Source organism: Oryzias latipes, chromosome 17 (assembly GCF_053564925.1).
Source record: "Oryzias latipes strain Hd-rR chromosome 17, Olatipes_Hd-rR_3.1".
Lineage (NCBI taxonomy): Eukaryota > Metazoa > Chordata > Actinopteri > Beloniformes > Adrianichthyidae > Oryzias > Oryzias latipes.
This window is the reverse complement of record NC_136253.1, coordinates 8,020,418-8,043,647: the sequence shown is the minus strand read 5'-3', so window position 1 is coordinate 8,043,647 and position 23,230 is coordinate 8,020,418. Positions and strand designations below refer to the sequence as shown.

At 44.9% G+C, this 23,230-nt stretch overlaps 3 protein-coding genes across 7 annotated transcripts in view; 1 reads left to right on the top strand and 2 right to left on the bottom strand.

Moving 5' to 3' along the window:
- Positions 1 to 2,536: 2,536 nt before the first annotated feature.
- On the bottom strand, positions 2,537 to 9,769 carry lrrc8da (leucine rich repeat containing 8 VRAC subunit Da). Of its 2 annotated transcripts, none has more exons than XM_004078644.4 (2): positions 8,812 to 9,769; positions 2,537 to 5,832 (listed from the first exon to the last, which is right to left on the bottom strand). In XM_004078644.4, the coding sequence occupies exon 2, from the start codon at positions 5,828 to 5,830 to the stop codon at positions 3,278 to 3,280; it is 2,553 nt and encodes an 850-aa protein (XP_004078692.1). In that variant the 5' UTR covers positions 5,831 to 5,832; positions 8,812 to 9,769; the 3' UTR covers positions 2,537 to 3,277. The 2 variants fall into 2 exon arrangements, with proteins under 2 accessions (XP_004078692.1, XP_078790436.1); XM_078934310.1 differs by having other exon boundaries at positions 8,688 to 8,876.
- Positions 9,770 to 13,256: 3,487 nt separating this feature from the next.
- Positions 13,257 to 19,016, top strand: gtf2b (general transcription factor IIB). Its single transcript, XM_004078643.5, has 7 exons — positions 13,257 to 13,343; positions 13,991 to 14,103; positions 15,821 to 15,954; positions 17,054 to 17,200; positions 17,515 to 17,644; positions 18,075 to 18,356; positions 18,531 to 19,016. The coding sequence occupies exons 1-7, from the start codon at positions 13,327 to 13,329 to the stop codon at positions 18,662 to 18,664; spliced, it is 957 nt and encodes a 318-aa protein (XP_004078691.1). The 5' UTR covers positions 13,257 to 13,326; the 3' UTR covers positions 18,665 to 19,016.
- A 1,693-nt stretch (positions 19,017 to 20,709) lies between these two features.
- pkn2a (protein kinase N2a) overlaps positions 20,710 to 23,230 on the bottom strand; it is a 50,186-nt gene continuing 47,665 nt past the window's right edge. For all 4 annotated transcript variants that reach the window (XM_004078725.5, XM_020710772.3, XM_078934308.1 and 1 more), the window contains exons 21-23: positions 23,059 to 23,166; positions 21,988 to 22,068; positions 20,710 to 21,899 (exon numbers count right to left, since the gene is read on the bottom strand). In XM_004078725.5, coding sequence (XP_004078773.1) covers positions 21,696 to 21,899; positions 21,988 to 22,068; positions 23,059 to 23,166 — 393 coding nt within the window. In that variant the 3' untranslated portion in view covers positions 20,710 to 21,695. The remainder of the gene's footprint in view (positions 21,900 to 21,987; positions 22,069 to 23,058; positions 23,167 to 23,230) is intronic.

The window sequence follows — 23,230 nt, the reverse complement described above, 5'->3', positions numbered from 1 at the left end:
ATTTTAAGTCAAATCCTTTCTGTGTGGAGTTTGCATCTTCTCCCTCTGCACACACGCAATCCCCAGCCCCTTTATTAGGTCCACCTTGCTGGTACTGGGTTGGACCCCCCTTTGCCTTCAGTACTGCCTTAATTGTCAGCAACAATACTCAGGTAGGCTGTGGTGCTGGAACCATGCTAAATTAGTACAAAGGGGCTCAAAGTGTGCCAAGAAAATATCCCCCACACCATGACACCACCACCACCAGCCTGAAACGTTGATTCTAGGCAGGATGGATCCATGCTTTCATGTTGATGAGGGCATATTTGGACCATACCATTCGAATGTGGCAGCAGAAATGGAGACTCATCAGACTAGACAACATTTTTCCAATCTTCTGTTGTTTAGTTTTGACACATTCAAAGTCACTTCAGTCACCTTTCTTCCGCTTTCTGATGCTGGTTTAAACTGCAGCAGATCGTCTGGGCCGTGTCTACATGCATTGAGATGCGGCCATGTGATTGACTGATTGGAAATTGGCGTTAAGGAACAGTTGGACAGATGTGCCTGATAAAGTAGCCAATGAGTGTTGGTTTTCCCAACAAAAACATGCTTTCAGGGTGACTCTATATTTGCCCCTTAGATTTGGGTATGTGTGCGTGTTCATCATCTGTGTGGCTCTGCTATGAACCGGCAACCCATCCAGGGCATTCCCCACCCTTGCCCAACAGCAGCAGGGCAGGCTCCAGCAACCCCATGACCACAAACAGGAGTAAGCAGGTCTGGAAAACATCTGGATCCTTCTGCAGCAATTATTCCAAACTATTTCTGTAACAACTGATTAAACCGTTCTAGATGCAGAAAAGCTACAGAACAAAAGAGAGCCTCCTTTCTGATTCATAGTAAAAGCTGATCTTCTTTTTGCATCTTTTATTTTTGCATCTGCATGACTGGAACTGAAATGTCAAGAAGCTCCAGACAAAAGTGTGTCGGATTGACGCCCACTTTGCTCCAAACGGTGACTGCTGCACCCTCAAACCGACTCACCTTTACCTTTTTTTTGCACATTGAAGGTCTTTGGAGATTTTTCTGGCTCCACAATACCATTTGAGTTCCTCAGTCCTGTCATTTGTCACAATTGTTCCTTTGCAACCACATCCAGTGAAGTTGGTTGAAGTTCTGAGGACCTTCAACTTCGGAACAATACATCCAGCTGTGGCTGCTGTCCAGATGCTGTTGGAGGGAATAATCACCATTCAAAGCTAGTTTTTGTTCATTTTAACCAACTAAATCACAATGCTGAACCAAAAAGCATCTTGTTTTTGTTCACAGCAGTGATGTATGAGAGGCCCTCAGTCCTGAAGTGCTTCCCTTCTCCTTGGGTCTACACGCTGACGTAAACACTGCATGCTGCTGACAACTGGAAGTTCTTAGAATGAAATCTCATGTTCATTCTGAAAAACAGCAACAGTCAGCAAAGCTGTAGTTCTACGCGGAACCTGGACTGGAACTGCTCCAGAGACGGCGTGTTGCCGTGGTGATCAGGACGACACAAACCACTTCCAACTGCTTTACATCTTTAACTCTTAAGATGGAGACAACTGCAACACCTGAAAATTCAACATTTTAAACTTTTTTCCCAACCCTTCCGCTTTTTTACTGCTTTTTTTGTGGAGTTTACACAAGATGTTCCAAACTCAGTAAAGGGTTAAACTGACTCCAGGGTGTGATTTAACATTTCACTGTAAAACTGCAAGGCTCCTTCTTTCACGGCCCACTGAAGCCCCTGCAGGCCTCCCCTTGCCTCCTCACAGCTCCCGGTTAGAGCCGCCATGTCTGGGTGTTGACTGGCAACAACACGTTAAATGTTCTTCTCAGGAAGTGAAGCAAACAGCCCAACGCTTTGTGTTGCCCTCACATAATGTGTGCATGCTCCAACAGTTATTTGTCCCTGAAGATTAAGAAACAGAACATTGTATTCAGCCAGCAAGGCTTTTTCCTGAGCTCCACCTAGAGCATATCAGTTATTACTAAAGATAAGCCCCTCCCCCACCGAACTGGGATGTGAACATAGTGACAAAAAAAATCTGAAATTCCAGTGAAAAGTTCACATGGATCTCCATTTCTAACATCTACATAATTGGTTGCAAGTAAAAGGAGAATCTGCAGTTAAAGCAGAAATGAAAGATTGCAGGACTTATCCTCAGCATCACAGCAAGTCAAGCAGCTTTTTCACTGACATTCAGAAAAAAATCAAGTAAAGCCAGAAAAAGGAAGTGACGAGAAGCTGAAACCACACTGAAGATGAAACATGACGTCCTCGCAGCTTCCGTGATCCGCCCTCAAATGAAGACAGAAAAAGCATCAAAACGGCTCCACAGGGAGAAGAAGGCCCACTGGAGAAAAAACAAGAACCTTAAGGGTTGTTGTTTTCAACTGCAGCACTAATGGGTTTGTGGCGCAGCGCAGTAACCTGAGACGCTGCAGCAACATCCTGTGTGCAGCTCCGTGCTCACCCGTGTGCACGCGAGCCAGACAAATATAGAATACACAGCCGTCTGGAATCTTGTTTTATTGTCCCATAAATCTGTGACCCTTTAGCACAGAGGTGGTACAGACGCTCTGAGAACACTCAAAGAACCGAGGCAGGTTCTACTTTGCTCTAAAATCATCATCAGATTCAGACGCATGCAATATATTAAAGCACATCACCTAACCTACTGAGATCCTTTGGGAAGCGGGCTGCTCGCTGCATAGGTCATCAGAAAAGAAGATTTATTCAGTCTTTAGATTCTTACACATAAAATGACATGGTACAGGCCGTTGCAGACAAACTTCTACATCTTTTTTTTCCTTTGGAGATGAAACAAAAACTAAACTTTACATTGAATCTGTCTCTATGAGACTGCATGAAAAAGAAAAGGTTTCATTCATTTTTGGCGCTTTGGTAGTAAAAGTCCTTTAAAACAAAAGTAGCAGCAGTTAAGGCAAACATTATTTGTGGTTTCATTTATACCTGAGCACTAAGAGGACAAGGAGTCTAATACACCGTCAGCGGCACAAACTACTGAAGTGAAGGAAACAAGCAGAGAAAGCTCCGTTTGGACTTTACAAAGCAGTACAAAAGCACAGAGCTGAGTGATTATGCATTTAGAAAAAGCCATTTCAATCTATTCAGCCATAATAGTTAGTAAGTTCTTCTAAAAATCCATTAAAAGAATCAATACAATGCTTTGTTTTTTTTTTTTGTTTTAAAAACAGAGTTCTGGTTTGGTTCGTCATCAGGTTACATTCTGGACTACAAGCCACTGGTGAAGGACACGTTGGTCTCTCGGCTAATGGTCTCCTTCACCTCCACAGGCAGAGTGTCAAACAGGTGGTCCTCCACAATGAGGCCGTTTTTGTGCAACAGGCGGCAGCTTCCCAGCTGGGCGGGGAGTCTCTCCAGACAGTTGCCCCGCAGCTCCAGCTGAGTGAGCTGGACCAGCTGGCCCACCGTCTCGGGGATGGTGGTCAGCCCGTTGTTTCCCAGACACAGCACCTTCAGCTTGGTGCACCTGAACAGAGGCTTGGGCAGCACCTCCAGCTTGTTGGAGTTGATGGCCAGGTGCTGGAGGTTGGGAAGCAGTCCCACGTCTGGAGGAAGGACTGTGATGGAGTTGTGGCTTACATCCAAGTGTCGCAGTTTCGGCAGGGTGAACAGGGCCGGGGGCAAGGCCTCCAGCTTGTTGTGACAGAGGTGCAGAGACTCCAGGGATCTGATCTGGCCAATGGATGCTGGGATACTGATGATTTTATTGTGCCACAGCTTCAGGCACGTCAGCCTCTTCAGGTGCTGGAAACTAATGATTTCCTCTATGGTTCTGATGTTGTTGGACTTCAGGTCGAGCTCCTGCAGGTTGGTTAAACTGAACACGGCGTGGGGGATTCGCTCCAGCTCGCAGTTGTACAGCTCCAGCTCGATCAAGCTGGACATCTTCTTTAAACTGTTCAGCACCAGCAGTTTGGATCCGTCATTGTGGACCAGTAAACGGATCAAGTGTGGGGAAAGATCTGTGATGTTTGTGGGCATTTTTGTAAGGTTGCTCTTTAGGCACAATGTATTTAAATGCCTCAAATCTCGCATGGACTCTAGTCCGATCATTTTGTTGTTCTCGGAGTTCAAGTTTCCAGTTAGGTTAAGCTCCCTCAGACTCCTTAGCAAATACACCCACGGAGGGATCTCAGCAACGTCGGTGAACTTTACGTGAAGGCAGCGCAGATGATCTCGAAGGAAAGCGAAAGCTGTCTGATCCACCTTGGCGGGACAGTGGCAGAGATGAAGCTCCCGCAGGGTGGTCATCTGGGACACCTTTGGCGAGAACCTGACCTCTGGAATCAGCTCAAGTTTCAGCACCTCCAGGTCAGTCAGGTCAAAGACTGCATTTGGGAGACCAGAGAGCATGAAGAGATGCAACTCCTGCTGGTCCTGTGCGTTACGAAAGACCAGCTGCCTCAGCTTTTCAAAGGTCCACTCGTGGTTGAGGCTGATCTCCCTCAGCTTGTTTTCACTGACCTCTGACAAGAAGACACCAAAACGCTTGGAATGAAGCTGATCGTACTGATCCACCATGTGCAGGAGAAATGCAAAGTCATTTTTGACATCAGGAATGTCGCTGAAGCTGCTCTCCTCCCGGACTTTCTCAAAGGAGTATTCCTTCAGAGGCCGTCGGAACACCCAGTACAGAGAGTAGAGGCAGGTCATTCCATAGATGAGAATCAGAGCCACGTAGGTGAGGAGCAGCTTCCGCAGCATGTAAGCCATGTTGTGGGTACAGAAGAAAGTCTTGTACCCCGTCAGCTGTTTGATGTCGGGTTCACAAACATGGTAAAACTTGATTTCAGCCAAAAAGGTCGAAGTGTACGACAATATCAAGATAAACTTGACCGTTTTGACAGCAGTCTGAGCAACGTAGAGCTTGTAGATGAAGTCGCTATCCTCCACGTGGGCTCTGAATTTTCTCACCTTCTCAAAAAGAGCTTTGGCCTGCTCCCCATCCTTCTTGTCCAGGATTGTCATGCTGCTCGGCACTTCTGCAACAGGCTTGTCTGCCGAAATCTTGACCCCGAGCATGGGGGTGGCCTGGCTGGGACTGGCCCCTTCGTTGTTTTCCTCCAAAGACATTTGGTGTGGAGTCGACGAGGCCCCAGTCAGCCTCTGCTTGTGCTCCTCTGAGTCCTCGCATGCCGTTTCAGACAAGGCCTTGGTCGTCCATGGTGACTCAAAACAGCGGCCCAGGATGGAAACAAAGTGCTCAATCTTTGAACTGGTTTTGGGGTATTTAAACCAGAAATTGCTACTGACCATGAGAATGAGGGTGTGGATGAGTGCGAGGTATGGGAAGTATTTGGAGTACCAAGGCAAGGCAATATGGTAGCACATTTGGTTGATAAAGACATACTGTTGAAAGTCCAGGTTTGTCTTGATACCTGTTGGTGGAGGCTGATTTGGGTATTGTTCTGCAGAGGTATGTAGTACCGAGTGAATCTCATTAACAGCCTCATCTGGAAGATCCTTGCTGACCAGTGGGACAGCAGTTGCAATGGAGTCACCAATGGGTGCCGATGACCCAGCCTTCCCAGAGCACTTCTGGGGAAAGGAGTTGGCTTTACCTCCAGAGGCATCTTCTGGCTGTCCCAGACACGGAAGACAGGACACCTGATCCTTGGAGATCTGCATGGTTGTCCCAAAGATGGCCAGCATGAGCATGACCAGCCCTAGGTAGTCCATGAAGACGTCCCACCATGGCTTTAGGATGCGGTACGTGGGCTTGATGTCGTTCAGGGACGCAACTTCAGTGAGTGTGAACATTGCTGCAACAAACAGAGTTCCAGTTTTAGAGAAACATCCCTTATGTTTACCCCATAGAGAGAAAGCAACAGTCACCCGCTGGAAGTCGGTTCTTCTCTGCTCAATTATGTATTGGAGGAAAGCTTGTGGATGTTATCTCATCAATTATTCATCCATTTTTACTCTCATTGTTAATGTGAGGAGATTTCACCACCAAAGCACTTTAACTCAATTATTGAAAATGGTTAAATTGATTGATTTCTAATGGTATTACTTCACTTGCTCCAAAAATCGAAAATTTGATTTGTGATTTTTCTTAATGTAACATAATTTTGCACATATTTTAACTTTTGATACTTGATTAAATGTTGCTATGAAGATTTATGTCTATTTTACTGATATAGTATTTTTTAATCATATATATGACTTTTATAAGTAACATAATCTGCTTATATTTTGGATAAATGATCTGCATTAGCCATGTTGATTTCTAAAAGTTATTTTTTACATAATATATCAAGTAATTCATCTTTTTCATGTGAATTATTGATATTTAAGGATTCTTAATTCTGTCTGATAAAATTTTGGAACCGGATAAGGATAAATCATGTAATAAAATGGTTATGGTATAACGGGGGTGGAATTATATAATTTCGCTTCCTTCCACTCCCTTTCAAACAATATTTATTAATATGTCTAATTATCCTAAGTTTGATATGTCATTGTATGAATGTATAACTAATCATTGTATTGTTTTTGTGTATTATTCTTATTTGATTGCTTGAAATAAACCATTCAAAATAAAATCCAATCAAACTCCTTTCCTTTTAATCCAGTCCTAGACTCTGATCTTTAGCGTTTAGAGTTTCTGTTTTCATTACGCTTTTTTTCTCTCTGAGCTTCTATTGTTATGGGTCTTCTTTTCTTTAAAATTATTTTATTTAACTTTGACTCAAAACCATTGACTGTATAAAGAGAACTGGATTGAGTGACTCCTCCCCCCTGGTGTTCCAAACAGGAAGTGGCTGCAAGAAGCCAGAATCCCAAAGACTTCTAAAGAGAAATAAACAGCTGTTAGCCATTCTATTGGTCACAAGAACCATTCTGAATCTGATACATCTTTTTTTTCTTCCTGATATTTTTTCTTTATTTCTAGTTAAAAACTGACCAATCAGATTCCCTAAAGATATGACATCCGTTACATGGAAACCCCCATAACACATAGAAAATTCTGACAGGTTGAGTCCAGAATCTGTGGTGGATGGTGAACCCAGGAAGAGAGGAATCACCAGCTTCCACTGTGGAAGCAGTGGGACTCCATGTCAGGATGCCGTCAGACAAACCATTGCGCTCGGGCCCGGTACAGTCAGGGCAGCTGTGAGCAGTAGGGACGCCACAATTCTGGATCAAAAATCGAGCCATATGTTACACGGTTTAATGGAATCGTAGGTAAAGTGAACGGTTGCATCACTACTGAACACCAGCATGTTTACGGTGAGAGTGTCACACAATCACTGTGCCAAATGTAAGAAGGATTGTGTATTACTGCATTCTTTACATTACGCCAGGCTTAGGATGAGCCAACTCAAAGGTGTTACGTTCTTATTGGCAAATTTAAAAACAGTTGTTTCTGAATGTTTTTGTTTGTTGTTGTTAAGTAAACCTCAAACACACATGGAACCAAAAGGTGGCTTTGGTTGACCCAATTATGGAGGTTTGAACTGAAAGAGAATTGTTGGAGACCCCAATGGTTCTTAAAGAGGACCAGTTGGGGGAGAAATGTCGCACAAATGTTGCACAAAAGAAAAAAGAGCTTTTCCTCCCTTCACCCTGAGTAAGCTTTGGTAAAATGACAAGAGGAACATTGAGGATTATAATCCTCGTTTGGGCCGACAGACCCTGCTGGAGCCTAACCGGATCAGGCCCCTAAAAGCGCCGTGTTCTCTCTGCTGAGGCCTCATCAGGCTGTAAATGTGTAACTGAGAAAACTGCTGACTTTCACCTGGCGGAGGTCTCACTTTCTGCCACATTTAAACCTCAGACGCTTCATTTACTAGAGCACAACAAGTCCGCACCGAGTCTGGACATGCTGCTCCGGTTACAGCGAACAGAGCGAAGACTTTCGTGGGTTTCTTCTCCTGACACTGCAGGCGTGAGGCACACATTTCATTCACAGAGCCCTGAAAGCTGTGTGAGAGCCTTTGTTTGGACTGCAGCATTATGGGATGCATGAAACATGAGCCATTCAGGGGATTGGAATGTTTTTAAAAAAATAGAGCCGAAGTTTCATAAAAACACGTGAACGAGTCAAACCCCAAGAGTTTACAGACGTGAATGGACAACCAGAGACTTGAGTGTCTAACTGAAGGTTTGTAGGTCTTAGTTTCCAACCTGCGCCGCCTGTCCTAGAATAAACCAAAGACCTTTGGTGGGGGACAGCAGACGCAGCGCCTCCCTGTGTTCATCCGCTGCAGCTGCTCGACAAAAACACGCACTTTACCGAAAGGCTTGTGTCGCCTTTAACCTCAACGGTTAAGAAAAGCTTCACGTTAGCGGGGGCGGGGTCACCTGGGGGGGGGGGGGGGGGCGGAGTCTCAGCCTGCTTTGAAAAGTTGTAAGTTGACGCGCAGTGATGCTCCCACGTGACCGCGGAGTTACGAAAAAAAACCTGAAATGAATTAACCGATAGAATCAAGTGAGGCTAAATCAGAGGAAAACGGCCGTGGTGGTTAAACTTACGTTATAAACAAAACACAACGAGGTCTTCAAAAGAGGAACTAAAAGGATTTTCGTTCATCATGTAATGCTTTTTTTCAGTTTGTGGGTCAGGTGACATACAGACATGGATGAGAGAATCAGCAAAGAGAAAACTGTTTACCCGGTACAACAGCATTGATCCGGCGTTACCTCCTTCACTTAGCGGGAGAAAGAAGTGCTTTGACCTCATCTGTAATGACTAATCTATACATTTCCAGGAGGGGAGCATGACCCCGTGTCCTCACCGTCACAGTAGGGTTATCTCGGTGCAGGTGCTGTCCTCTTCCCGCCACATGCCACTTTCTTTCTCAGCCGCTCATCAGGTGCGTCTTCAACCTCATTTGTCGGCGCCTTTGAAACTGGAGGAGCTCAGTTTGGAGACGCGCGCGCGCCTGCGTGTGGGAGGGGGGCGCTCGTGGTCGCGGGGCTTTCCGAACGGTTACCCCCATACCTCAGTGCGCGCGTGGTGCCGTTTTTCCAGGTAGACTTCCATCCTGAGGAGTGTTGGGGAGGGCAGACAGAACCAACATGGACCCCGCAGTCTGCGCTGGTGGAGTCCAGCACAGCGCCTCTCATTGGACGAGGACGGAGGAGCCACTTCCTGTAGACGCCCGCCTGCACTTTTATCTGCCGCTGCATTCACGTTCGGCTTGGAAAAACGGATACTTTTGAAATTAACATTCAACTATCAAACCCCGCAAAGGCGCGGAAACAACAACATTCTGATTATTAATCTGAATACAGTAAATGTATTGTCAACTAGACGGGGAAAAAAGTGATGTTTCCTCCAAAACGGAATAATGTTAGGATAGTCCCACAAAGGATTTTGCTTCTTGGCCAAGATCAGGCTAGAAATAGAAACAAAAACAGGACTGTGAAGTAACCCCCCTGGTTAATTGACCGTCTTCTCTATCTGTATACATTTAATCTGTATGTATACAATAAATATCTTCTGAAAATAATCTGTTTTTAAGGACGAGTTAACAGCCGCAAATTTAGTAGTAGTAGCTTCAGTAGTGCAGTTACAATAGTTACTATTTTAAAGCAAAAGGAAATGTGTTCACATAGAACTAAACAAAACAGAGTCAAATTTCCATCTTGGTGTCGTATTTCCAACAGTCCTTTAATGCAGCACAATCTTGTGAGACTTGGTAATAATTTAGCTGACTCATGAGGACTTGTGTGTTTCTGTCAGTCTCTCCTTGTGTCTAACTGTGTCTGAAGATAACCGCCCAGCTCTTCCTGGACCTGCCCGATGCTGCACTGCTGGGTGGAGGGAGGAAGTGTCAGTTGCAGTCGATCCGTACAGGTTTCAACCGGTCCTGACCTGCTGGCTGCTGCCAGCCTGTTACCACTCAGACTGTTCTGCACGGTGACTGATGGAGAAGAGAAAATGACCAAAGTGGGGGATAAACCATCTGAAATTAACCACCAGGATCACGGCAGACTAATAAACAGATTATTCATTTTTTTCTCTCTAGTTTCATCTGCATTGCAGAAACTACATTGTGTGAGTGAGACACAAGAATGTTTACTCACGGCTGGGTGTCATCTTCTTCTATGTTATCCTCCAAAACGTGCTTTCAGGCAAGAACGTATTGAACTAAAAACTCCACATGAAAACGGACCGTCTCATTTGTGCCAAATAGTTAATCTTAGACAGAAACGAATGTAATGGAGATGTTTTGATTCATTATTAAGTGGTTTTTAGCTTTTTTGTGTGGTGCAATGGCATGCTAGTGGTTGAAGAAGAAGAGGTGCATGTGAGGTATGTGGTTTAATGGTTAATCACTGTGGTTTTCCTGTCTGGGTTGGCCTTTAAATGAAAGCTGCTGAAATGGTCCTGGCAACCAGTTTACCGAGTTATCCCATGAGACGCTGTTGTAAATTACCCAGCACAGACCTCTGCTTTCAGCTCGCATCGGCTCTGCGCTGAAGGGCTGCATGTGTGGTCTTGTGGTAGGCTGAAGGAATGCAGTAGCTGCATGAGGTTTGCTTAATTAAAACATCAGGAACTGCAAAAATGTTAATATTTGAGTTTAGGTGGCATGCTGCCTTCAGGAAATGATTCATATTTCTGAAGGAAGATAAGAAAACCTGAAGAAAAAATTGTTTTCCTTAAGTCTGCCTGTTGCACATGCTCGCCATCATGTCATGACTTGTTTCTGAGACAAGCACAGATGCGGCAGGAACTCTTTTGACTTTTTGACTGACTCAGAATTCCTAGAATGCATGTCTTTTGAATCCATCAAAACAAATCGAGTCATAAATGGCTGCTCAGCTCTGCTGATGCCGTGTGTGACAATAGACTGTGACTCGCTGTCGTGTCACTGATCCAAGCTGACATCAGCGGTGAGCCTTTAAATTCAATTGACTGCTAAATGATGGCGGCGAGCAGCTCTGTCCGTTAAAAGGAGAACACAGTCTTCTTCTGAAAACAGTGAGCTTGGGAAACTGGATAGCCAAATAAGTTTCTTTCGGTTATAGCTCCATCTGCTGTTGCACATGGCGGTGTTCAAGTAATGCTGACCTTTTGCTTTAGGCTGCTCTGAAGGAGGAAAACCAGGGGGGTATTCCAGAAAGCAGGTTATGCTAGTTACCACAGTAAGTTTGAGGCTAAGGAAGTGGATAACCTCAGCTTTCGGTTCCAAAAACAGTGGTATGTTTCAGGGTATGCTTAGTTCATAGAAACTCATGCTCTGAACATAACCTGGTCTGGAGCAGGTTTAGTTGAAGGTTAGTTTGTTTTCAGAGAGGTGAAGCAGCATGGCGTGTCCATTTGAAGATGATTTAGTGGATGAAGAAGCTCAGATAATAATTTTTCCACCGTGAGAGGGTGATAAGACCACATATGGATGTACACATCTATTATCAGTGCAACTAAAATGGCAGAAATATCGTACCTATCCATCCGTACAGTTTAGATCCAGATTCCAGCTCAGACCAGGTGTGAACGAAATTGTTTTATTATTATCATTGTTTAAGTGTATTTGGTTAAATGTATGTTTAAATGTTAACTCAGAGCTACCTTTTTACCTTTTTAGAAAACAGTTCTGTGTTTGTTCATCTGTTTCTCATCCCCAGCTAGGATGAGGGGCTTTAACGACACACTGTCCTGAGCTGATAAAGAATACTGTTTGAACTTAGAATCCACCCAAATGGGTCATTATACGACACCCCCTAATGAACTTTTCTATTTGTCTGGAAATTGTTACCTCCTACTTGAATTCTTAATAAAAGGAGCACGGGGAGAAGCAGTCATTTGAGAAGAGAAATGTGGTGGACATTTTCTGCCACATTTGCTTTTCTCCCTCGTGGATGACAAACTTGATTATTGTTGTGGTCTGTTTTTTCTAATTGTGTTTTTCTTTAATGTCTAGATGCATTTATCTGACACCAGGAAAACAAAGATGTTCATGGATCTATTTGTCTGCAGGTGATGATCAGAATGGAGCAGGTAGCTTCTGGTTTGCCGTTGCAAGTTCTACGTCACTGCTACAAGCTTTTTCAAATCCTAACTGTACTCTTTGTTAAGAACACCCAGAAACAATCAGCCACCTATTTTGGAACTGTAATATTACAAAAAAGTTTTGGAAAGAATGTACTTGTTTTATAAATCACAAATTTGACTCACAATTTCAGATGAAATTTGAATGAATCATATTTGGCCTACATAAAAAGAACATAAAATCAAACATAAAATTGAAAATTAATCCAATCATAATATAAAGTAAGTTAGACATCAACAAATCAAAATTTCACAACTTTTCCCCCCTGTATTTATTAAAGAATTAGAATCGTATTTATGTACTATTTCTAATAGCACAAACAAAAAAGGGAATACGTATTTATGAAAATTCTCTGTCTTTGAACATATTCAATGTATTGTGATGTGTTTTACAATATTTCTATTGTAATATATGCCATCCCCTGGCAGTCCCGTTTTTATGACTATTGTTCTTGTCATACATACTTGTTCTATGTGTTGTGAACAGTAATGCATTAAAAAAAACATTTTTTGGGGCAGAAATGCAGTTTTAAGATTAATTTTCTATATATGTCATCATATCATATCATGAGAAAAATGCCATTAGAACATATTAAAAACACCAAAAACGTGATTTCCATTAAAGTGGGTCTTTAACTTGTTTTTATTGGTTAAATGTTTTAGTAATGCTAGCTTAAAAATAAATGAAAGAAGCTTAAGAAAAAAAACAATGTAAAGAGAAAAAAAGACACTGAAGCACACACTCAGGTTTGAACAGTTCCCCAACCCAAATTTAACCATGACTAGTTTACCCCGACCTTAACTAAGCTCATTTACACATCAACCCTTTGGCCCGCGAGGGGCCAAAGCCTGCCCCTCATGGTCGATCAGGTGTCTGAAGGTCTCTGTGGGGTCAACATAAACCTGAAAAGCTGAAACACAACAACACACAACGTGTGTATTCATCATGAACACACGAATGAAGACTAAGAAGATCACCCAACTTCAACTTTCTAGTAGACCTGTCAAATGTGTAAACGGCAACAACATTGCAGGCAATGTAGTCTGATGATTTATTCGCTTTGGGTCTGAAATGTAAAAGAAAGGGACAGGTTTATTTTTTTCACCAAAGGTGACACAATATTTTTGACTTTATTTATTTATTTATTTTTAAACTTATTTGGCCTTCTTGACTTCCCGTAGTTGGTCACGTGATCAGAATAGTCTATAAGTACAAGTGCTGCATCCGTCCGGGAGAAGAGAGCGGAGGAAGATGGCTTCGACAAGTCGGTGAGTTGCAATGGCTGCTAACCGTTCAAAGCCCGGTTTTCTTTGTTAATGTGACTCAAAGTGTCTCGTGGTAAAAAACCACCGCGTCTTGTGATTGACCGTGGGACTCTGGCGGTAGAAAGTGTCGGGCTCCATTTTTCTTCTCGGGAATGTTCAGTCTTTTGTACTCCGTCCGTGACAGCCAGCTAGCTCGCGGGCAGCTTCACGGAAGAGGCTGCCCGTTAGAACTCCCGGTTTTGTCGTTTCTCTGACATCTGAACGTTGGCCTGAAGGAGTTCTGGATCAGCCTGAAACTCCGTGGAAACGCGCACGTCCGCACATTTACCGGGACTTAAACTCGTTAATATTTCTTTATGCTAGGAAAGTTGAAGCGATCGTGAAATGGGTATTTCCCATAATTCAACGCGTTTTGTTTTGGTGGGTAGATGACACAAGCAACTACAGAACCAGGCGACTGATAAATACTGGAAACATAGGCTGTTTGTAGACTTAATAAATATTTGTTAATCCTATCAAGGTGTCTGGCTTCTTCCTTGGAGAATGTAGCGGAACATCGACTTTAAGGGATTTTCTTTGTTCGTCATTTATTTGTTGTTTTTGTGCTCCTTTTTAACATTTTTGTTATCATTTGTGTTTTGCTTGTGCAGCGGAGATGCTCTCAGTTTACCCAGAGTGACATGTCCCAACCATCCTGATGCCATCCTGGTGGAGGACTACCGCGCTGGGGACATGATTTGCCCCGAGTGTGGGCTTGTTGTAGGTGAGTACTTCAATGATAAACCTGTACTTGGCCTACATTTGTTGGAGGTAAAATGGGTCCATAGCTGGAGAGGTTTGTCTTGATGCTGAAGCTGTAAAGAGTTCTGTGTGACCTGGCCTCCACAGTCAGACCTTCACATGCGCTTTGAACAAACCTAAAAGCTTTTTTTTCCCTGCTACCGTAATTTCCGGATTATAAACCGCCACTTTTGTCACACGCTTTCAACCCTGCGGTTTATTCAATGATGCGGCTGATTTATGCATTTTTTCTAACGGCTGCTAGGGGCGCTCGAGCAGAAAAGGAAAGAGTGAGACGGGGGATAAGGTATATGTGTCGAGGAAGACACAAGTTTAATGTAAATTCCCGCTTTCTGAATGAATAGCACGAACAGACCCTCATCATGGAAAATGCAAGAAGAAATGCATATGAGGCAGCTTTCAAGTTAAAAGCAATGGTTAACAGCAGTGTGAAAAAATCCACCATCACCAACGGGTTTGGAAAAGCCGGTCTGCTGCGTGACAGAGAGGACAGTGCAGACTCAGGAGAGAATTTACCTCAGGATGAGAGTGACACTGACAGCGACAACGAAGGAGAGACACAGAGCGTGTGTGGTGAAGAATATCTGACGCTTTTCCAATCCGACACTGAGGAGGAAGACTTCCATGGTTTCAGTGCACAGGAAGTTCGTGCTGCGCAGAGGCGAGCGCCAATAAGTTACTGCTGCTCTCAGTGACTTCTACCACGATGTTTTTTTTAACCAGCCCTGTTAGTGCTGTTACTACCGTATTGCTGCCGTGTTACTGCCGTGTCACAGGCACTGTTTGGAATAGAGCTGTGACGGTGTGGGATTTTTGATCACCGCGGTGATGAAGAAGCAGGAGAAGTCACGGTGTCGCGGTTTCCAAATAAATACCGGTATAAGTAATAATTACAACGCATTATTCTTTAACAAATAACAGTAACAACTAAATCTACCTAATGAACTAACTACATAGGTGTTGTAGAATGAGTATGTGTTTGTGTCAGCACACTGGGTGTGTAGGGGGAAGGAGCGTGAGTGAATGAGAATGCTCCCTCTTCCTATCCCGCTGCACGAGCTCCCCCCTCTTTCTCACACACGCCGGCGAGCGGTTTCAGCACGTACACATCCATTCTACAACACATGGTTCAATGTGGGCACATGCGGGCGGCTTAGACAGGTGCGGCTTATGTATGTACAAAATGGTTTATCCTTTAAAAATGTAATGGGTGTGGCTTATAATCAGGTGCGCTCTATAGTCCGGAAATTATGGTAATTATGTCACCTGTAAAGGAAGTCCATTTTATTCTCATCACGGATCTATTTTCAGCCATTTTTCCTCCAAAGAAAGATCAAAGCTCCAGGACTTTGATCTGGAACGACCACAGTTTTCATTTTCTTTATCTGATTGTCTTATTTTAATGTTGATGATGAATCTGCATCATTTACACACAACAGTACAAAGCAGTACGTCTGCAGTGTGTGCACAGATCAGTGTAGCACAATTTATCCCTCAGAAACGTCAAAGAAGAACCAAAAGCACATCAACAAATATCCACCAGAACCGTCAAAGTACGGTTTAAACAGAAAAACGAGATTGTTGCTCAAATCAATTACAAGTAATTCAGCGTGTAATCAAAGTTTCCACTCAGCCTTTCTAACATCACGGTTCTGGTTCTTCACGCCTTCTGTCCTTAGGTGACCGGGTCATTGATGTGGGTTCAGAGTGGAGAACCTTCTCCAACGAGAAAGCTCAGAAAGATCCATCCAGAGTGGGAGACGCCCAGAACCCTCTGCTCAACGGAGGAGATCTAACTACCATGATCGGCAAGGTGGGACAGCAGACCTGTGGTTAGCTGTAGATAGGGGTCCAACAGATCACGGATGATTCCTACGGATCTCTAGCCACGGTTCAGCACACATGTCTACTGCAGATAACCCCCCCACCTCCTCGTGTGCACCTCGCACGACTTTTGTGATCCATTGCACCCCTAGTGGTAGAGTGACAGCTGTGGTTCAGGTGATGGATGGAGGGGTGGATGGTTGGATGGATGGATAGATGGATGGATGGAGGGGTGGATGGATGGATAGATGGATGGAGGGATGGATGGATGGAGGGGTGGATGGATGGATAGATGGATGGATGGTTGGATGGTTGGATGGATGGATGGATGGATGGATGGATGGATGTAGGGGTGGATGGATGGATAGATGGATGGATGGTTGGATGGATGGATGGATGGATGGATGGATGGTTGGATGGATGGATGGAGGGGTGGATGGATGGATAGATGGATGGATGGATGGATGGATGGAGGGGTGGATGGATGGATAGATGGATGGATGGTTGGATGGATGGATGGATGGATGGATAGATGGATGGATGGATAGATGGATGGATGGATGGATGGATGGAGGGGTGGATGGTTGGATGATGTAGGGATGGATGGATGGATGGATGGATGGATGGATAGATGGATGGATGGTTGGATGATGGATGGATGGATGGATGGATGGAGGGGTGGATGGTTGGATGATGTAGGGATGGATGGATGGATGGATGGATGGATGGATAGATGGATGGATGGTTGGATGATGGATGGATGGATGGATGGATGGAGGGGTGGGTGGATGGATGGATAGATGGATGGATGGATGGAGGGAGGGATGGATGGATGGATGGTTGGATGATGTAGGGATGGATGGATGGATGGGTGGATGGTTGGATGATGTAGGGATGGATGGAGGGAGGGAGGGAGGGTTGGATGGCACGTATCCCCTCTTGTGGGTGAATGTCTTTCATCTGTGCGTTCACCATGAAGTTGATGGTTTTCTGCTTTTCATGTTGCTGCTGGTTTTCATGTTGCAGTAAAGTTACTTTCTTGTGAAACACGGCTCATCCACATGTGGGTTCTGGGTTCTTCTCTCCAGGGAACCGGGTCTGCAAGCTTTGATGAATTTGGGAACTCCAAGTATCAGAACCGGCGGACCATGAGCAGCTCGGACCGGGCCATGCTCCACGCCTTCAAAGAGATCAGCACCATGGCCGACCGCATCAACCTGCCCCGGAACATCGTAGTGAGTGGAACATCTGAGCACATCAGCTGACCGTTTAAGTCCCGCCCTCTGAGCGCGGTCGTACTTCGGTTCCTGTCCCTCCTCTTTGCTGCTGACGCCGTGTTAGATTTCATATTCCTTCATGTCTAAAAACCGCATGAAGCCTAAGAGCAGGTCAACGATAAAGGTTTTCATGTAAGCTGAACACCATTGAGGTTCAGGTCCTAGGAAGAAGGAGGCCTCTTCAGAGGCCTGAAACATTCTGCATGGGTCCTGACTGCTCATGCCTCCATGACACTTCCAGTCTGAGCTTCACAAACGTCTTTGCTCTGCAGGACAGAACCAACAACTTATTCAAGCAAGTTTATGAGCAGAAGAGCCTGAAGGGCCGAGCCAACGACGCCATCGCATCCGCCTGCCTTTACATCGCCTGCAGACAGGAAGGAGTCCCCAGAACCTTCAAAGGTCAGCCAGTTTATAATAATAATAATCCGATACCGACAACAGATATTCCCCCTGCAGCTGATGGGTGATGTCTGCAGATACTCAAGTGTCTACAACAACGCAGAGGTTGCTGGACAATCACTTTGACTTTTTTAACATACAGCACAGAATCTCATAGGAACATGGTTCACTTTAAAACCGTCATGTAAATATATTTGACAGCATTCAGAGCATTTATTGAATATTGGACATAACTGTAACCATAAACTCCCCCTCAACTAGGTCTATCTATTAAGAACACATATCTCTATCAAAAAGAACATTTGCCTGAAAACAGTCAGAAAAATATCGGTAGATTTTTTAATATCAGACCGATACCGTTGAACTGCAAATGTTGGCCATCCCTAGATTTCTTCAACACGTCCAAGCTAACGGCAGCGTTTCTCTGCAGAGATCTGTGCCGTCTCCAGAATCTCCAAGAAAGAGATTGGTCGGTGCTTCAAGCTGATCCTGAAGGCTCTGGAGACCAGCGTGGACCTCATCACCACGGGGGACTTCATGTCCCGGTTCTGCTCCAACCTGGGCCTGCCCAAGCAGGTTCAAATGGCGGCCACCTTTATTGCGAGGAAGGCCGTGGAGCTGGACTTGGTTCCGGGTCGAAGCCCCATCTCCGTGGCGGCAGCAGCCATCTACATGGCGTCTCAGGCGTCTGCAGAGAAGAAGACTCAGAAAGGTGAGACCACACGACAGAAATGACCCAAATGTCAATGTTACCAATGTTAGAGACCGGTGAGAAGGTCCGTCTGCACCTAAACGCAACATGAGGCTGGGGACCGTTTGGGTCCATCCTCTCCTGTTGGAGCAGATGTTCTGGATAGTTTACAGACCGGGTTCTTGTGTTCTACAGAAATTGGAGACATTGCTGGAGTGGCGGACGTCACCATCAGGCAGTCCTACAGGCTCATCTACCCCCGCGCTGCTGAACTTTTCCCTCCCGACTTCAAGTTTGACACCCCCGTCGACAAGCTTCCCCAGCTGTGAGGAAGACCAACCTCCAACCTCTTCCTCCGTCTCTGGTTCTGCTTTTGAATTTGTGAAGGTGGGAGGATTTTTCAGCCAGGAAGGATCCCTCGACAGAATAAAGTGGACACACATTCCAGACTGTTGTTTAGTATTTCAGTTGTGTGTACAGACTGTACCATGTGTAAATGTCCCGGAGGGGGGGGGCCATGCTCGCAGTTTTAGGCTGGTGTCAGACTCGACCCCTAAGACTGTTTTTGTAGAAAAGAAGCAGCTTCTATTTTGTTTGAATTAGTAATTTAAGATGACGATTTTCATGAATCATCTCGTGGTTTGAATAACAATAAACGGTTCTTTATAAAAAATAAAAAAATCTTCATCTTGTAAAGTTCTGCAAATATTCTGCTGAAATGTTTCTGAAGGACGGTAAAATGTTGACAAATTTGTGAGCAACTTTGTCTTCAGCATTACGTTTCTCACTGATGGATTCTTTACCCCAAAGACGTAACTCACACTTTCAGATTCCTGTGTATAACCAGAGGTTCAAAATGTAAAATCTTTTGATAAAACTGGAATTCTTACATTTTGTGTAAATTTTAAGAAGTTTCTGCTTACGTTTTATTGAAAAATATCAAAAGCTTTTGCCAAAGATATTTCCTACCTTCAGTTATTTGGAGCCTCATTCCACCAAACCCTCTGGGAAGGCCTGAGCCGTTCAGAGCGGTGGACTCCTTATGCACGCCTGAAGACCTCTGGAGTCTCTTCCAGACCCCTGGAGTCTCCTGTGGACCCCTGGAGCCTCCTGTGGACCCCTGGAGTCTCCTGTGGACCCCTGGAGTCTCCTGTGGACCCCTAGAAACTCCTGTGGACCCCTGGAGTCTCTTCCGGACCCCCTGGAGTCTCCTGCATCTCTGTTGATCTCATCTGAAATTTCTTATTTCTGCAAAAATCCATCAGATTTTTTAAATTTAACCAATTCCTTCTGTTCCACAATAAGATTTAGGTTTTCATGACATGGATCAACATTTCAAATGTTGCACATAAACATGGACCTGTTCTTTCTCCTTGAACCTGTGACTTCTGGTGGAATTTCCTCAAAAGCATTCAGTGGTTTAGCAGACAAAACAGTCGATGTTTGACTCTACGGGTACCATGGTTTTATGTTGATCGTTCTGATCCTCTGACCTAAAGTGGATCCAGATCATCTTCATCCAAACTTCCAGCAGTGAGACTCAGACAGAAATTCCTGCTACTGAACAGTGAAGTTTTCCAGATTATTGGATTTCTTCCAGATCATCAAGTGGAAATGAAATCTGTGTCCAAACAAACAAACAAATCAACTAGAATGAATGTTAAATCCATTCAAATTTTAGTTTCCTAAAGTTCAGTCCACTGTTGTTTTTCCACATCCAGAGAATCCAAAGGGAACATTCTAGACACTGGATGGTCACATGACTTTATTCAAAGTCTTTCCACACATTGGACTGGAATGATGGACTGATCCGTGTTAATGACATCACATGAGTGTTGTCTGCTGTGATTGGTCGTTTTTTATCTTAGAATAACATAAACCTACCCCACCTCAATCTAGATGGTATCTTCCATTACAGATGATCAATTTCTCAGTTTGAAAGGATTTCCTAATGGAATAAGTCAACCTGATTATCGATTTGCCTCAGACAGATGGATCTGATTGGGTCGTAGGCACAAAAATGGATTAATCATACACCCCTTAACCCTTGTGCTATCTTAGATGACCCCAGCCTTGCATTGACGTGTTCTCCCTACCATGACAAAGGTGGATAAAGGTGGAAAGATTTCATTTAATCCATGGACACCAGTGAGGATCACAAATCATTGAAGAAAAAAGGTTCAGAGCACTGTCTAGTGGGTCTAGATGACCCAACTCCCAATGTTAAAGTGCCCAGGATAGCACAAGGGTTACATAAAATCGGTTTGCATCATGATTTGAAACAGAAGGTTTGAGAGTTTTAGTGCAGAGCAGCAGGAGGTGATGCCGATGTTTCAGACCTCAGGAGTTTACAGATCATGGCTGAAAGCAGAGCCACTATTCCAAAGGTTTAATTTGTGCATTCATGATAGGTAACAAACAGTGAGAGGAGACGAACGGCAGCAGGTGGGACTGATGGGTGTACCGTTCAGACAGAAAACAACTGTACAATCTATTCTCATGAAGGAACTGCTAAACTTTAACTACAGATAAAATTAGTGCTTTCAGCTCAACTGTGTACATACAGTATGTATATAACATATCCCCCCCCCCTCCCCGAAGTGATTCATGTCAACAGGTCAGAGTCACGTTGAAAGACTGCTGTTCTCAACAACGCCACGTTAAAACGGTCTCCATGGAAACACGGCAGCGGTCTGCACTGGCTTCATGGAGCCGCTTCCCCTTGAGCTCATTTTGGTTTTGGCAGCTGGACCGGGTCCAGTCCCGCCCGCTAACTGTGTCGAGGTAATGAAAACACGCGGAGCCACTAGAGGGCGCCAAAGGCATTTGAACTGAAAAGTTTCTGCTTTCTGCAGGAAGTCGTGGGATGCAGAGCCGGCTGGCCTGATGGGTTAACCGACCTGAACTCCAACAACCAGGAGGGAAGTGTGGCGTTCAGGCTCGCTTGGTTTTCAAGTCAAGAAGAAGAAGTAGTAGTCAAGGTTGCTGTAAGTGACTGATGGGAGACTTCTGTTCAACCCAGATGAGGCCAAGTCGTCTGCAGAGCAACAGTCGGCACAGGACAACCGGTACGAACACGGCTACAGACGTGGTTGTGGTGGAAGCGTCTCCTCAGCGTTCCAGGGTAAAAACATTCTCAGTGGTCAGACAGCGGACGCCGCCGCCGCCGTCAGTCTGTCACTGTCATTCATTTGTTCTTTAAAAGAGAAAACAGCTCTTCGTGTGGGTTAAAACGCCCGCTGTCCTCTGCAGGCCTCTCCTGGACTCCTGTAATGGCACACGGTTCCTTTCTCCATGTCGGCAGGAAAGAGGAGGCGCTCCGGAAGAAGGCTGCGCTCTTCACAGTACGTTGGGGTGAAATCAGCACCAGTCAGCAATGTAGTCGAAGTCCGAAAACAGGCCCTGCTCCTCCGAGTTCAGCATCCGGGGCTCCCTGGGGGGGGTCAGGATGGGAGCTTCTGAGGTGAACTCTTCATCAAAGTTGCTGACGTCGTTGGCGTCCTGGATGGTCGGCACGAACGGCGGCTTCACCTTCTTGGCCAACAGCCCGCCCCAGTCCATGTTCTGTACGGGGAGCAGGGGAAGTTCAGCTTTCTGTTTCAGTTTGAGGATCAATCAGATTAAAACCAAGACGGACTAGACTCAAGCTCACCCTGAAGAAGGGATGTTTCTTCACCTCCTCTGCATCCTTCTCTCCTGCTCCCAGACGCCGTTCTGGACTCCTCCTCAGAAGCTGAGAGTTCAAAAGGTTAAACTTAAAGGGCCGATATCATACAACAATCAACTTTTTAAGTTTTGAAGTGTTTTAGAATGTTAATTCCTCACTATAATCAACTCCAAAGTGGTATTTTGATCTGAGTATTTCCCTAAAAAAGCCCCGCCCAATCCATGCAAAGGAGCAGGTTCTCATATTGTGACATCACTAATTGAGATCCACCCCTTCCAGGAAAAGTCTGGGCTTCCAGCCCCGCCTCCAGGCTAACGCACACGCCCACTTTCTCAGAGGAGCTAGCGGTGATCGGCTAAACGCTTTTTTTATGTATAAACAATATGAACATCCATCTTTGGAAAAGTTTTTTTTCGTGGGAGAAACACAGACACACTGTTGATGATGTCATAAAATGGGCGGCACACACAAAGAGAGAGAGGCGGAGCCTCAGGGATCGAGTCGTATTACTTCCTGGTAGGAAAATTAACTCAGGAATAAAACATTATTAAAAATGGTTCTTTAGTGTTCCAAAGGTCATATATGAAAATCTTTATGGATATAGTTTAACCCGGGACGATGAAGAACCATTTTAGTCCCAGATTCTCCCACTGAATGCTCTGATCCACGATGCAGATTCTGGAACTGTGTCCTTTCTTTGAACATTACAGACCAAACCTGCACAATCGGCCTCCCTGTCTGAATGCCACACACGCGTTGCTCCTCTAAAAACACACGTGTTGTTTGATCCTCAGCCAGCTTTTAACACACTTTGTAGTAATTCCTCTGTTTTTCTAGCAGAGGTGGTAACTTCTGCACCCTGACTGGGAGGTTGCAGGTTTGAATCCAATGCCTTCCTGCTTGACTCCCAGCATGGAAGGTTGGGTTGAGTTCAGATTTAGCGCGTTTGTCTGTTTTGCGTTCGTAAGCAAGTATTTCTGGTGCGTGACGGTGGACTGAGCGCGTGCAGCACACGCTCAGCCGTGACCCCCCTCCTCCCTCATGCTGACCGCGTACCCTCCTCATGATGGAGATGGCCTCTGTGGACAGAAACCGTGGGTAGCGCACTTCATCGTTGACGATGCTGTCAAACACCTCCTCCTCATCATCACCAGGGAAGGGAGACTGAAAGCAAATGAGGGATTGGTGATGAAGAGTTGACTCTTTGAGCGGCCTGAGGACACACGGC